At 45.2% G+C, this 12888-nt stretch overlaps 1 gene segment (V, D, J or C); it reads right to left on the bottom strand.

Moving 5' to 3' along the window:
* Positions 1–11178: 11178 nt before the first annotated feature.
* LOC124108985 (immunoglobulin lambda variable 3-27-like) lies at positions 11179–11772 on the bottom strand. The segment is given in 2 exon segments: positions 11179–11522; positions 11672–11772. Coding segments are annotated over 2 exon segments (390 nt in total).
* Positions 11773–12888: the final 1116 nt, after the last annotated feature.

The following is a 12888-nucleotide window of genomic DNA, read 5'->3' as shown; positions in this document are numbered from 1 at the left end:
CTTTGGATGGGGAGTGGCATACAGTACTGCTACCTTGAAGATCTAAGGGAATCATGCTTGCTTGCATTATTAGTAACACATGGATGTAGACACTGCCAAGGCTTATCTCTGCTCTCTGGATTGGCAGCATGAGCCAAGAATGGGGACTGATTTGAAGCCCTGCTGTGGCAGCTAAGCAGTGTACTTCTGTGCATAGAGCAGAGCGCCAAGACAGTCTTGGACTAAAGCCCATTGGCAGCATACTAAGCTAATTTCCCAGATTCATTCTGCCCTCCTAGCCCTCTGAGCACAGTTTGGAGGGCCTTCCTCCCCATTCTCTTAATTGGCATTTGTCTGCCTTTATTCTCTGATAATGTGCTTATCTAGTGGTCCCTTTGCAACACGCTTGGAATTTTCTATTAAACATGCATGTTTGTTCCTCAGAACCTGGCTGTGACTTTTATAAATTTGATAAATTGTGTTTTTTCACTAATAAATTCTATCTTCAAATAATTTCTTTACTCTCTTATATTATTGTAATTGGTTAAAAGTGCCTAGACACCAAACTCAATGATTTTTCTGTAGAGATATTTCTTCCACAACTCATTTTTCACTCTTATATTGGCTTTCCATCAAGCCCTTAGGCATAGATACAGTTCAGCATGATTCTTTGCTCCTTCATAATAAGGTTGGTCTTGGCTCCAGATTTTCTAATGCTGTTGCTCCTTTCCATCTAAGCCCTCATTAGAAAAATGTCCTACTCTGTCCACAAACTTATCAGCATTATGCTCATGACCACAAAGCCAATCTCTAAGAAGTTATAAACTTTTCCTAATCTTTTTTGTCTTCTGGCTATTCACCAAAATTACCTATAACATTTGAATTTCAGTATTTTGAGCTTTTTATTACCTTTTCCTCTAAAGTTCTACAATCTCTGTAACTCAATTTTCCTGTATTGGTTATTAACAAAGGTCATATTGCCCACTTCCAATTTTTTTTTCTTAGTCTTTTTTCTGTTGCTATAGTTGATTAAAGACTGCTAACTTATGAGGGGAAAAGGTTTATTTAGCTCAATGTTCTATAAGTCAAATAACATGGCACCAGGCTATATTTGGTCTCTGGTGAGGGTCTTTTGCTGACAGAGACTCTGCAGAGTTCTGAGGTGGCTGAGGGAAACACGTGGCAAGACGGAAGTCCTTGCTCAAGTTTCTCTTCCTCTTCTAAAGACACTGCTTTAAGACACTGCTTTTATTCCTTCATTTAACCTGATTGTCTTTCAAAGGTCCCACCTCTAAATGCATAGTAAGATTACATTTCTACCCTATAACTACCTCACAATGAAGATTGAATTTCAACCTCACTTTTGGTGGAGATATTAAGCCAGAGCATAAGGAATATGCATCAAATGTCAGCAGCCCTCTAGTTCACCAGTGGTTCTTGATGAAGACCAAAAGTCACCACACCCCTATTAAGGCATGGCTGATAAGGGACCAGGGACTTCAAGAATAAACTCTGGGGCCCTACTACCAGGAAGGGAAGGTGTTTGGTGAAGGTTCAGGTGTTGGACAAGGTATGGAGGTTAGAAGTGAAGGACTTTAATTCTGTAACCCTTACCTGTAGCTGGGTATCTGTTGGGTCACTATGTTGACATGAGGGTCATCCACGTATCCCTGGATTCATCTTCAGTATGGGTCTGATGCTTCAAATCTTTCATAATCCAGAATACTTAAGATGTCATTTTACAAAAATGCAAGAAAAAATTGTTAATAGATGGGGCATTAGAACATTTACAGTGGGAATTTAGCATGAGACAGCTGCTTTTTGAGTACAGAATTGTTTCCATGGCTCCTGTTTTAGTCAGCTATTTTGTTGCTGTGACCAAAAGACCCAACAAGAACTACAGGAGGAAATTCTGATGCATGCTTTCAGAGGTCACAGTTTGTAGATAGCTGTCGCGACCCCTTGCCCGCAAGGAAGACGCAACTCAAGAATCTTCTTTCAACAGTTTATTCAGGCCCTGGATATTTCTTCTTCTTCTCCCTCGGATGCTCCTCCCAGCCTTATAAAGCATCCCAAGCCCCAATGCAAAGCTGCCGCGTGGAGCTTTCTCACAGGGTGGTGAAAAATCATGTGCCAAGTCTCCCAGATAAGGAGTTGTTTGTCACAGACCACAGCGGAGCCAGCGTCATCTTGTAATGGCGACCATAATCTGCAGAAACGGCAGAAGCGGCTCACCACAGTTCCCCCTTTCTGTTTTCTTAAAACAATACAGGCGAGAGTAGAGGTCCTATCCCACTGTGCAGAAGTGGCTGCATAGTATGGCTCAGTCCTAAGGAGGGCCCTTCCCTAGACCTGGTCCCATATCAGCCGACGCCTTTTTTCGTGGGGCGGGGCGTGGACTCGTCTAACCCGCATGCAATAGGACATGCTCTCCTTGAGGTCCTCGTCAAGGATCACTCAAGTGCAGTGCCTTGCCTCGCATCCTGTATCGTGACGATGGTGGATGAAGGGGGATAGCTGAGGCTGAACTGTGGCTGTTTATAACGACAAACAAGTTGACAGCACCCTGAAAGAAAGGCACCGACTTTAAGGCGATAGAAAAGCACTAGTGTGGAAACCCATCTGCATGCAATGGCAGTAAGACCGGCAGAGTGCAAGGGCTTTCCAACACTAAGAGAATAACAAGGAAAGTCATGTCGATCCCAGTGCAATGTTATAATAACTTGGGGTGTAACGACCATGACAAAGGTTTACTGCTTAAGATGCGCAAGCCAGACTTGAGGCGAGTTGCCATTTTCTAAAGCTGCAAGAGCTTGTATGATCATAGCCTTTTCTTGTGCATGGCGAGTTTTAAGGCGACAGAGAAGCCACAAACAAAGCACAACACTGAAGCAACACATTGCACCAAAAATGCCTACTCCCACCCACTCTTTGAAGAAGGAAAAAGCAGAAGATATCCAATTGGTGAATTGACCCAAAGTCACTGGTTCAACACGGGTACTGTTCAAAACAGCAATCTGAGTTAGTTGAGACTGGATTAAGTTTTCTGCTGCCATGGACCAATTTCCAGCCAAATATTCGCCAATGATGTGGGAGGCATTTCTGGAATCATTAAATCTGACAGAGGTTATGCATAAATGTGCACGTTGGTCAACACAACCCAAAAGCACCAAGTCGGCCAATTCTTCTACCTGAGCTTGGAGTAAATCTATTCTTTGGTTGGCAGCTAAAATCCCTGACAAAATATGTTGATTAATTGAATTTTGGGACTCAAGTATGGTAGAAGTTTGTTGAACAACTTGATTAATGGTGGCAGCAGTTTGTACTTGACTGGCCATGGCCACTCCAGCCGTAACCCCTGCAGCAGCAGACACTGCCACAGCTGTCACTATAGCTGCCATAATTCCAAAATCCCTGCGGACTCTAAGTAGCTCAACAATGGGGAATTTATCTGGGTCCGCAGTGACTGGGATTGGGACAAAGGTTGGAATTTTCATAACCACTGCTACAGTCCAAGAACCATTCCAACACTCAGATAAGAGACAGGTAACACTAGAACAATCCAGCATCCCCGACAAGGTGTCATTAGCCAAAAGGAGCAAGAATGGGGATTGGACGCAGACCATCGCAGGGAGCAATGTGGCATTATATAGCAAAGAGTTGAACGAAACAGATGTAAGTCTATTACCTCATTCACTCCCCCTAACAGTGCCAGAAACATTAGCCAGCCAACTTCTGACTCCCAGCAATTGAGCCAATGCAGAAATATCAGCTGAAGTCCCCTTCTCATTGGAAATCAGCCATTGAAATCAGTACCAACCTACTCCTGTAGAGGAGTTGGCACTATGGTTAAAGTTATAAACATACCTCTTAAGAGAGGGGGAAAAGGAGAAACCCTTAGCAACTTGAAGTCTCTCCCAAGAATGATCCTGACAAGGCATAAATGTTGGGGAGAAACCAAGATTAGGGGTACAGTAAGGAGAGGCCTTGAAATGAGTGGCATTGTAAGTACTATTAGAAGAAGTAGGCACTGGGATTAGTACCTTGGAGATCATAGCCAAGGTAGTTATGTTTAAAGCAGAGCTATTTACAGGGGTCCCTGAACCTGATTGCTTCCCTGAAACTACTTGGCTCAGTACAGCATTAATAATACTCCCTGAGACCTGATTGGACCGCAATGGGTCCTCCCAATTAGTCAAATTTTTGGTCTTAAGGCTAATGCAATTAGCGTTTCCAAGGCTGAAACAAAAAACTCCTGTGAGATTAACCTGAGATTGATTAAAAATGCTCTCCACGTCCCCTCTAGGAGAGGCACAGGGAGCAGACATCTCACATGAGGTAGAGAAAAGAGTGGGGAGGACACTAGAACTACCATGAACCGGCATCGGCATTGGCCAAGCCCATGCCACTGCCCACCACTGCATTGGTGTCCTCTGTGCCATCGGCACCAGCACCAGAACCAGAGCACGTAGCAGAGTGAAGATCCTCATCACAGGGTTGCTGTGGTATCTCTTGTTGTTGGTCGGTTGATGTCAAGACTCTTCTTGTCAGGCGTTCAGGGACCCACAACGGCTCCGTGCGATCCTGGGGAAAAACACATACAGATCCTCGTGCCCATGTCAGCACGGGGTCGGGGCCGTTCCATTGGCCCGTAAGAACATCCTTCCACTTAACATAGCCAATCACAGAGGGCTGAGGGGACACATGTCTATCGGCCACAGAGTGACCATGAATATCCAAATTCAAAAAATTAATGGTAAAGAGAGCTAAGGACAGGCGTTCTTTAGGAGTGTGTTCAGCTCCTATTCCCCCTTTTTGTTTTTGTAAAGTTTCCTTTAAGGTGCGATGAGCACGCTCAACAATGCCTTGTCCTTGAGGATTGTAAGGCAGACCATGAGTAAGTTGCACTCCCATGGTAGAACAAAAGGATGTAAATTGTCTGCCAGTATAAGCAGGTCCATTATCAGTCTTAAGGGATGCAGGAGCACCCCATGCTGCCCATGCTTCTAGGCAATGAGTAATAACATTACGTACCTTCTCTCCCGACAAAGCAGAGGCATGAATAACTCCAGAGCACATATCAACAGAAACATGTACATACTTGAGGTTACCAAAGTCAGGTATGTGCGTCACATCCATTTGCCAGACAACCAATGGCTTCAATCCCCGTGGGTTCACTCCATAAGTAGGGGGATGAAGAAATGTGACACAATGGGGACATTGTAATACTATCTGACGAGCATCCACTCTTGAAATGGAAAAATGCCTGCGCAGCGTTAAAGCATTAACATGGAAATTTTGGTGAAATAATTTAGCCCCCTCTAAGGAGGAAGCCAAGCATATCAACTGGCCTCTAGTGGCTGAGTCTGCACAGGCATTACCCTGTGATAACGGACCAGGAAGAGAGGTGTGAGCCCGGATGTGCATTGGATAAAAAGGAGCAGTGCGGCTACAAATAAGTTGTTGAAGCTGATTAAAGTAAGCAGATACATTATGGGCATTACTAATAGCTCCCACGGCCTCCAGGACTTTGAGTGCTTGTACCACATAAATGGAGTCCGAGATAAGATTAAAAGGAAAAGAACACTGTTTAAAAACCTCAATAACAATTTGCAGTTCAACCCATTGTGGATTACCAGGAGCAAATTGATGCTGAACAGGGGGAGAATCATCAATTACATAAGCTCCCATTCCAGACTTGGAACCATCAGTGAAAATATTAACAGCCCCCGGAATTGGGTTGGGTGAAGTTACCTTAGGGAAAATGATGGGATGTTCTTTAACAAAATGGAGTAATGGATGGGAAGGGTAATGATTATCAATATCCCCTTGAAACGAGCAACATAGAATAGCCCAGTTGTCTAGAGTAGCACACAAAACATTAAGCTGAGCCTTAGTATAGGGTATAATAAGAGAAGAAGGTGATTGTCCGAAAAATTGAATGCTTTGGTGGATCCCTTTAAGTGCTAACGCTGTAACAGCATCAGGATAGTATTCTAAAGATTTTCCTGGGGATATATGTGGGTGGATCCATAGTAAAGGCCCATCTTGCCACAGTACTCCAGTAGGCTGCCGCATAGTGGCAAGCACACATAATTGGAAAGGTTTATCACTGTGGAGCCTGCATAGAGTAGCATGTTGTATAGCTTCTTCTACTGTTATAAGGGCTTCCCTAGCCTCTTTGGTGAGGCTACGAGGAGAAGCAAGATCTGGATCACCCTTAAGGGTAGCATACAAAGGCTGGAGCACACCATTAGGAATATGTAAATATCCCCTTATCCAATTAATATCTCCCAGCAGTTTTTGAAAATCATTCAGAGTTTGGAGATCCTGAGTTCTAATGGTGATTTTTTGTGGTTTCAATTTGTCATGTCCCATGATTGCTCCCAAATACTCAATAGAATTCCCCGGTTGAACCTTTTCAGGTGCGATATGTAGCCCATATTGAGCTAACAGCTTTACTAAGTCTCTATAGGCCTCATTAACTGTCTGCTCTAACTTAGCGGCCAATAACACATCATCCATATAATGAATGATCTTGATGGAGGAATACTTATGTCTGAGAGGTGCGAGTGCCTTCCCCACATACATCTGGCACATCGTGGGACTATTAGCCATTCCCTGCGGCAACACTACCCACTCAAACCTAAGATCTGGCTCCTCGTGGTTACACGAGGGAAGGGTGAAAGCAAAACGTTGTGAGTCTTTAGGATGCAAAGGAATAGAAAAGAAACAGTCTTTAATGTCAATAGCAATAATATGCCAGCCCTGAGGAATAGAGGAGAGCAGAGGCAGCCCTCTTTGAATGGGCCCCATAAGTTGCATTTGAGCATTAACTGCTCGTAGATCATGCAGTAGGTGCCACTTTCCTGATTTTTTTCCTAATAACAAATATGGGAGTATTCCATGGAGAAGTAGAAGGTTGGATGTGACCCAAGTCTAGTTGTTCTTTGATTAAATTATGGGCTGCTGCCAATTTAACCGAGGGAAGAGGCCACTGAGGCACCCAAACAGGCTCCTCGGTGAGCCATGTTATGGGTATTTGAGCCCCAGTGGCCCCTAGGAAAAACCCATACCAAATCTGTTAAGCTTTTGATGACCTTGCACAGGATGCCTATGCCCCTGTAGATGTTTTCCTAGTCCTAGACCTGGCCTATACCCCATATTTTGCATAATCTGTTGAGACACCGGGGAATAGTCATTACTAAGAGTGAACCCCATGTCTTTCATCAGATCACGACCCCATAAAGAGATAGGTAAATCAAGTACATAAGGCTGAAAAATGCCATTGTGTCCTTCTGGGTCCTTCCAAGATAGATGTCTACAGCTGATTTGAGGGGCTTGGGCATATCCCAAACCTCTCAGTGATTGATCTGAGAGCTGCACCGGCCACCCCTTTGACCAGTCCTTTTGTGCAATTATACTACGATCTGCTCCAGTATCGAGCAATCCCAAAATTGATTTGCCTTCTATGGTTAAGTTTAAAGTAGGACGGTCATTCATATCTAAGGACAAATAAACAGAATTCCCTCCAGTAACTCCAATCTCATCACTTGTCCTTGAAAAGGAATCAGCAGGAAAGCGGGTATGCAGACTGGGTAGAAGTAGCAATTGGGCAATCCGGTCTCCTGGGGAAATAGATACAATGCCCCTTGGAGCTTCCACCATAACTTTTATTGTCCCTACAGTATCAGGGCTAATAACTCCAGGAAAAACATGAAGACCTTGCAAAGTAGGGAATGCACGTCCAATTAGCAAACCTACAGTGCCACGCGGTAAAGGCCCTTTGAACTCAGTTTCCACCAATTGGACTCCCATCTTAGGTGTTAATACGAGTCTGGAGGTGGAACAGAGGTCCAATCCCGCGGCACCTGTAGTGGCTCTCCGCGTCTCATGGGATGGCGTAGAGATGGCCATGTCTCGGGTTTGGGTGTGACATTCTCCATTGCCCCATATATTTGTGGGCCCTGGGGTCGGGGGCCCCTTCGGCCGTTTTTTGGCCCAGCTGAAATAGGCTGTCCATGGATGTCCCTCACTGATCTACACTCTTTTGCCCAATGCTTCCCTTTTTTACATTTTGGACACATCCCTGGTTGACGAAAGCCATTGGAAGGGCCACCGTGAGGGCGTCCAGTAAAATTATCTTTTTTAGGACATTCACGTCTGAAATGACCGGGCTGACCACAATGGAAGCATGTTCCGGCACCAGGATTGCCCCCTTTTGCCACCCGAAGGACAGCAGCTGCAAGACCTGCATTAGTTAAAGGTCCTCCAATCTCTCTACACACTTTCATCCATGCTTCTATGCCCTTATTTTTATAAGGAGTGATTGCTGCTTTACATTCCTTGGTGCATTGCTCAAAGACCAATTGCTTGATAAGGGGCATGGCTCTATCAGGATCCCCAAAAATCTTTCCAGCGGCATCCACCATCCTTGCTACAAAATCTGAAAAAGGTTCTGTAGGGCCTTGTAGAATCTTGGTCAAATTACCAGACACCTCTCCTCTATTTGGAAGCGACTTCCATGCCCGAATACAAATATTGTTAATTTGATCATATGCCTCAAGAGGAAATCCTGTCTGTTGATTTGCAAATCTACCCTGTCCCAAGAGCATATCCTTGTCCCAATGGGGGTGTCCCGCTGCATGGTTTTGGGTGGCCTGCTCTATTGCGCCCTCTAGCACGAATGCTCTCCAGTCCAATTATTTACCCGGGGAAACGCAAGCCCGAACAAGGCTAGCCCAATCAGAGGGAGTCATACAGTATCTAGACAGATTTTCCACCTGAGTCAGCGTGAAGGCGGCATCCACCCCATAAGTGCTTACAGACTCCGCCAGGGTCTTCACAATTTTAAAATCTAAGGGTTCATGGACTCTTCCCCTGTTGTCATCCTGAAAAACTGGATAAGCAAGACCCATCTCAGCGTGAACAGCCCTCCATGTTTGGGCATGGAAAGCTCTTCCCGAAACGCCCCCGCCATCTGGCGGTGGATCCGGGGGATCGCTTTTCTTGAGCCCCTGTTTATTTCTGTTCCCTTCTCCTATAGCTAAACTCCCTAGCTGACGAGACAGCCTCCCGAGCTCTTCCTCCTCATCCTCCTCCTCCTCTGACCCACTTTCGCATGGGGGTGTACGCAGCGTACTGAGATCTGGATACAACCGTTTCCTCCCCCGTCTCATGCTCTGCACACTCCCATCCTCCCGAGTCACTTCACTTTCTGCCGCCTCCGATTTTTCCTCATGCAATCGCTCTAAAACCTCCTGTCCTTTAGTAAGTGCTTCCTGACATCTATCATCTGTAAGGCAACTACGGACCATTTTCCAAAGGGGGATCACCCCACCCTCTAATATGCCCTGCTCAGAAGCAAAGTCAAGATCTTTGCCTAATTTATCCCAACTAGGCACAGTAAGGCTGCCCGAAAATGCAAACCACGGTGCAGCGATATCTATCTTTTGTAAAAATCTCTGTAAAGTACTATGTTTCACTTCCAGTCCCTTGGAACGTAACAGGCCATCTAGGGCCAGGAGAAGCGGACTTGAAGATGTGGCACCCATGACACAACAACAAAGAAAGCACAAAAGAAAGAAAGCGAAAGTAGGAGCGAAAGTACACAGTGCAGCTGCAATAAAATGTAAGGCTCTCTCTTTCATTACAGAGGAGCTGTCCCGCTTTGGTCGCGGATCCCACTTACTAGGGACTAACCCCGCTTTGATCGCGGATCCCACTTACCTGGGACTAACCCCGCTTTGATCGCGGATCCCACTTACCTGGGACTAACCAGTGCACCACGCCTGACTGTTGAAAGTTCTGGTTCCCGGGTTTCGGCACCACTTGTCGCGACCCCTTGCCTGCAAGGAAGACGCAACTCGAGAATCTTCTTTCAACAGTTTATTCAGGCCCTGGATATTTCTTCTTCTTCTCCCTCGGATGCCCCTCCCAGCCTTAATAAAGCATCCCAAGCCCCAATGCAAAGCTGCCGCATGGAGCTTTCTCACAGGGTGGTGAAAAATCATGTGCCAACTCTCCCAGATAAGGAGTTGTTTGTCACAGACCACAGCGGAGCCAGCGTCATCTTGTAATGGCGACCATAATCTGCAGAAACGGCAGAAGCGGCTCACCACAGATAGCCAGCTCCATTGATTTGGGGCCAAGGTGAGGCAGAATATCAAAATATAAAACACAATGACATGCCCCCCATTGATGAACTAACTAATCCAGTCACGGCTTACGTGCCTACCATTACCACCCATATCAATGGGTTAAGCCATTGATTAGTTTACACCTTATAACCTAATCATTTTGCCTTAAATATTCTTGCATTTTGTCATATATGAACTTCTTTGGAAGACCACCTATCCAAACCATTATAGTCCATGGACATCCACATTGGGAATACCTGTACATCATTGATCAGACTCTGAGGTGAAGAATGATGCTCAGGCTGTCTTGAAATAAGATAAGGGGGCAGTACTGTGTTGAAAGAGACAGTGACCCCATGAGGTGACAGCTGACCACTCAGTAGCCCAACAGATTGTCCTGAACTGGATGACCTGCAGAGCACCCTAAAATGGGGCAAAGCTCTGAGGTCATGGCCTCAAGCAGCCATTAAACTAAACCTGTATGAGAAAGATATGAACCTGGAGAAGCAGTTTTCTGCAACCAATCAACACAAATTGCAGTGAGAGCATCTCTGTGAGCTGTGAAAAATCCAAGGTTCTGTGCATGGGTAGGTGAGCTCTGAAGAGGAGATCAAGGCCAATCCCTCTCTATACTCTATACCGGTATTCTGTGTTCAACATGAAGGTTACCATGGGAATCTGGGGTTTCAGGGGCTGAGAAGTGATGAGCAACTCAGGGGACTAGAAATATGGAATACTGGGGCCCTGGAGAGGTCCAGGAACCATAATATAGAAATCCAGAGACCATGACATGGAGGGATGTCTCTTCCTATCTATATTTTCATTCATTTTTGCTTTTCTTTCTCACTGCCTGTTTCAGAAAACACCGTGACAATCTGTCTTAATGGCCATAAAATCATCCCTCACCTACACTGTGTTGAGCCTGGCTGTAGGGCTGGGAAGAAAAAGCAACTTGGGGCCTCATCTCTGGATGAGCTGAACCAGTTCTGCCCAAGGCTCTATTTGTAGTCCTCTTGAATCTGGAGAGAAGTATGACACTGACAGGGTAGAGGTTTGTGTCTCACTTCCCATCTGCCTGTGTCACTGTGGGAAGTGCATTACCACTATCACTATCATCATATGATGATAAACAATAATAGACAGCCTCATCTTCAGTCTGAGTTCTGCTGATGGTCAGAGTGGCTGTTGTCCCTGAGCTGGACCCAGAGAATCTCTCTGGGATCCCTGAAGGTCTCTCACTATCTTTGTATGTTACCAGCACAGGGCTCTGTCCTGGGTACTGCTGCTGGAACCAGTTTGCATAGTTATTTGGCAGTTCATCTCCAGAACAGGTGATTGTTGCTGTCTGTCCTGGGGCTACTGAGACTGAGGATGGCTGAGTCAGCTCATAGGAGACCACAAAGCCTGCAAGAGAAGAGATAGAGATGAAGGACCCATACCCAGGGGACCAAATAAATCTATGTCCCATATAAACTTCACATTTGGGGAAGATCCAGCTCATGATCCTGTGGTACCCCTACAGGTAGAATCTGGGACAGGGCAGAAGAGATCACCTGTGTAGAGCAAGAGGAGTGGGAAGAGTAGAGGTGTGCAGTTCATGGTGGAGACACACCAAAACTCTTTGTCCTGATATCCACAGCACAGCTGGGTTCTCCAGGTCCTCTCTTATTGCTTTCAAGATGTTTGGGTAAATACATGTTTGGTGATCATGCAAATTATGCATCCTATGTGACCACCAGTTATGGGAAGTCATGCAAACCAGCTGTGGGTACAGAAGAAGAGACTGAGAATGTAGAGGTTGAGGATTCAACTTTCTCCAAGCTGCTTTGGGCAGAAAATCAACCTTGATTTCATGACCTCTGATTAATTTCATTTTCCAGGAATTTAACACTTGACCACTGTTCCAATTCCTCTGGGCTGTATCTTCTCTATCTCCATTTCAGCAGGGCTGTTAACTTTTCAGGAGCCTGGCCATAGGCTGATCTGTTGATCTGGGTCCAGCTGTGGTGGACAATGGACCCTCATCTTCCTCATTCTCATTGTTTCCCAGATGAGCTTTTTTTTCATCTTTGGTATTTTGTTTAATGTTTTTTGGTTGTTAAGATGCTTTAATTATGTCTCACATTATACCTTGTTCACATAATCAAACACTTTATTTCATGTGTTTCCTACATTTTCTGGCCTCAAAAACACTGTTTAACATCCTTCATTCCACAATATACAAGCAATAGACAAGTTTATGCTATTTTTTATCATTTATGTTTTATGTAATAGGTTTAAAAGTGTCAGAATCCAAAATTAATGGAGAAAGCAGCTTTAGGCCCCGTGTTCTCTGTGAAGTTCATCAGTGTCACAGTTTTGCACAAGGCTGAGCTTTGGAATGTGGGTTGTCAAGGATCCCTCAAATGAGAGGTTCCTGTCATTGGACCAAGGTTAATTTAAGGTTTGGGAATGTGATGTGAGGCATATGGTGGGCAGTGTTACTCTGAGAGTCTGCCTGTGCATACTCCATCCAGGGACAAGGGACCAAATGCCCTCTTCTCTCATCCAAGACTGCACCTGAGCATAGGAAATATAGCCTGGGCAAGATATGCCTGAAGGTGGGAGTAAAGGCTAAGGGGGAGTGTACAAAAATCTTTCAAAGTGTCTAGGATGGAGCAGTATCCCTGGGATGACTTCTGGACAGTGATAAATGGTGCCCTGAGATTAGGAGGAGGTCTATGCATTCATGCTGAGAAAATGACACATGTGGTAAACTCATCTTCTCATG

The sequence above is a fragment of the Marmota monax genome, unplaced genomic scaffold, assembly GCF_021218885.2.
Source record: "Marmota monax isolate L192 unplaced genomic scaffold, Marmota_monax_Labrador192_F-V1.1 WCK01_AAM20220418_F8-fsc00462, whole genome shotgun sequence".
NCBI lineage: Eukaryota > Metazoa > Chordata > Mammalia > Rodentia > Sciuridae > Marmota > Marmota monax.
This window is presented reverse-complemented; position numbering and strand designations above follow the sequence as displayed.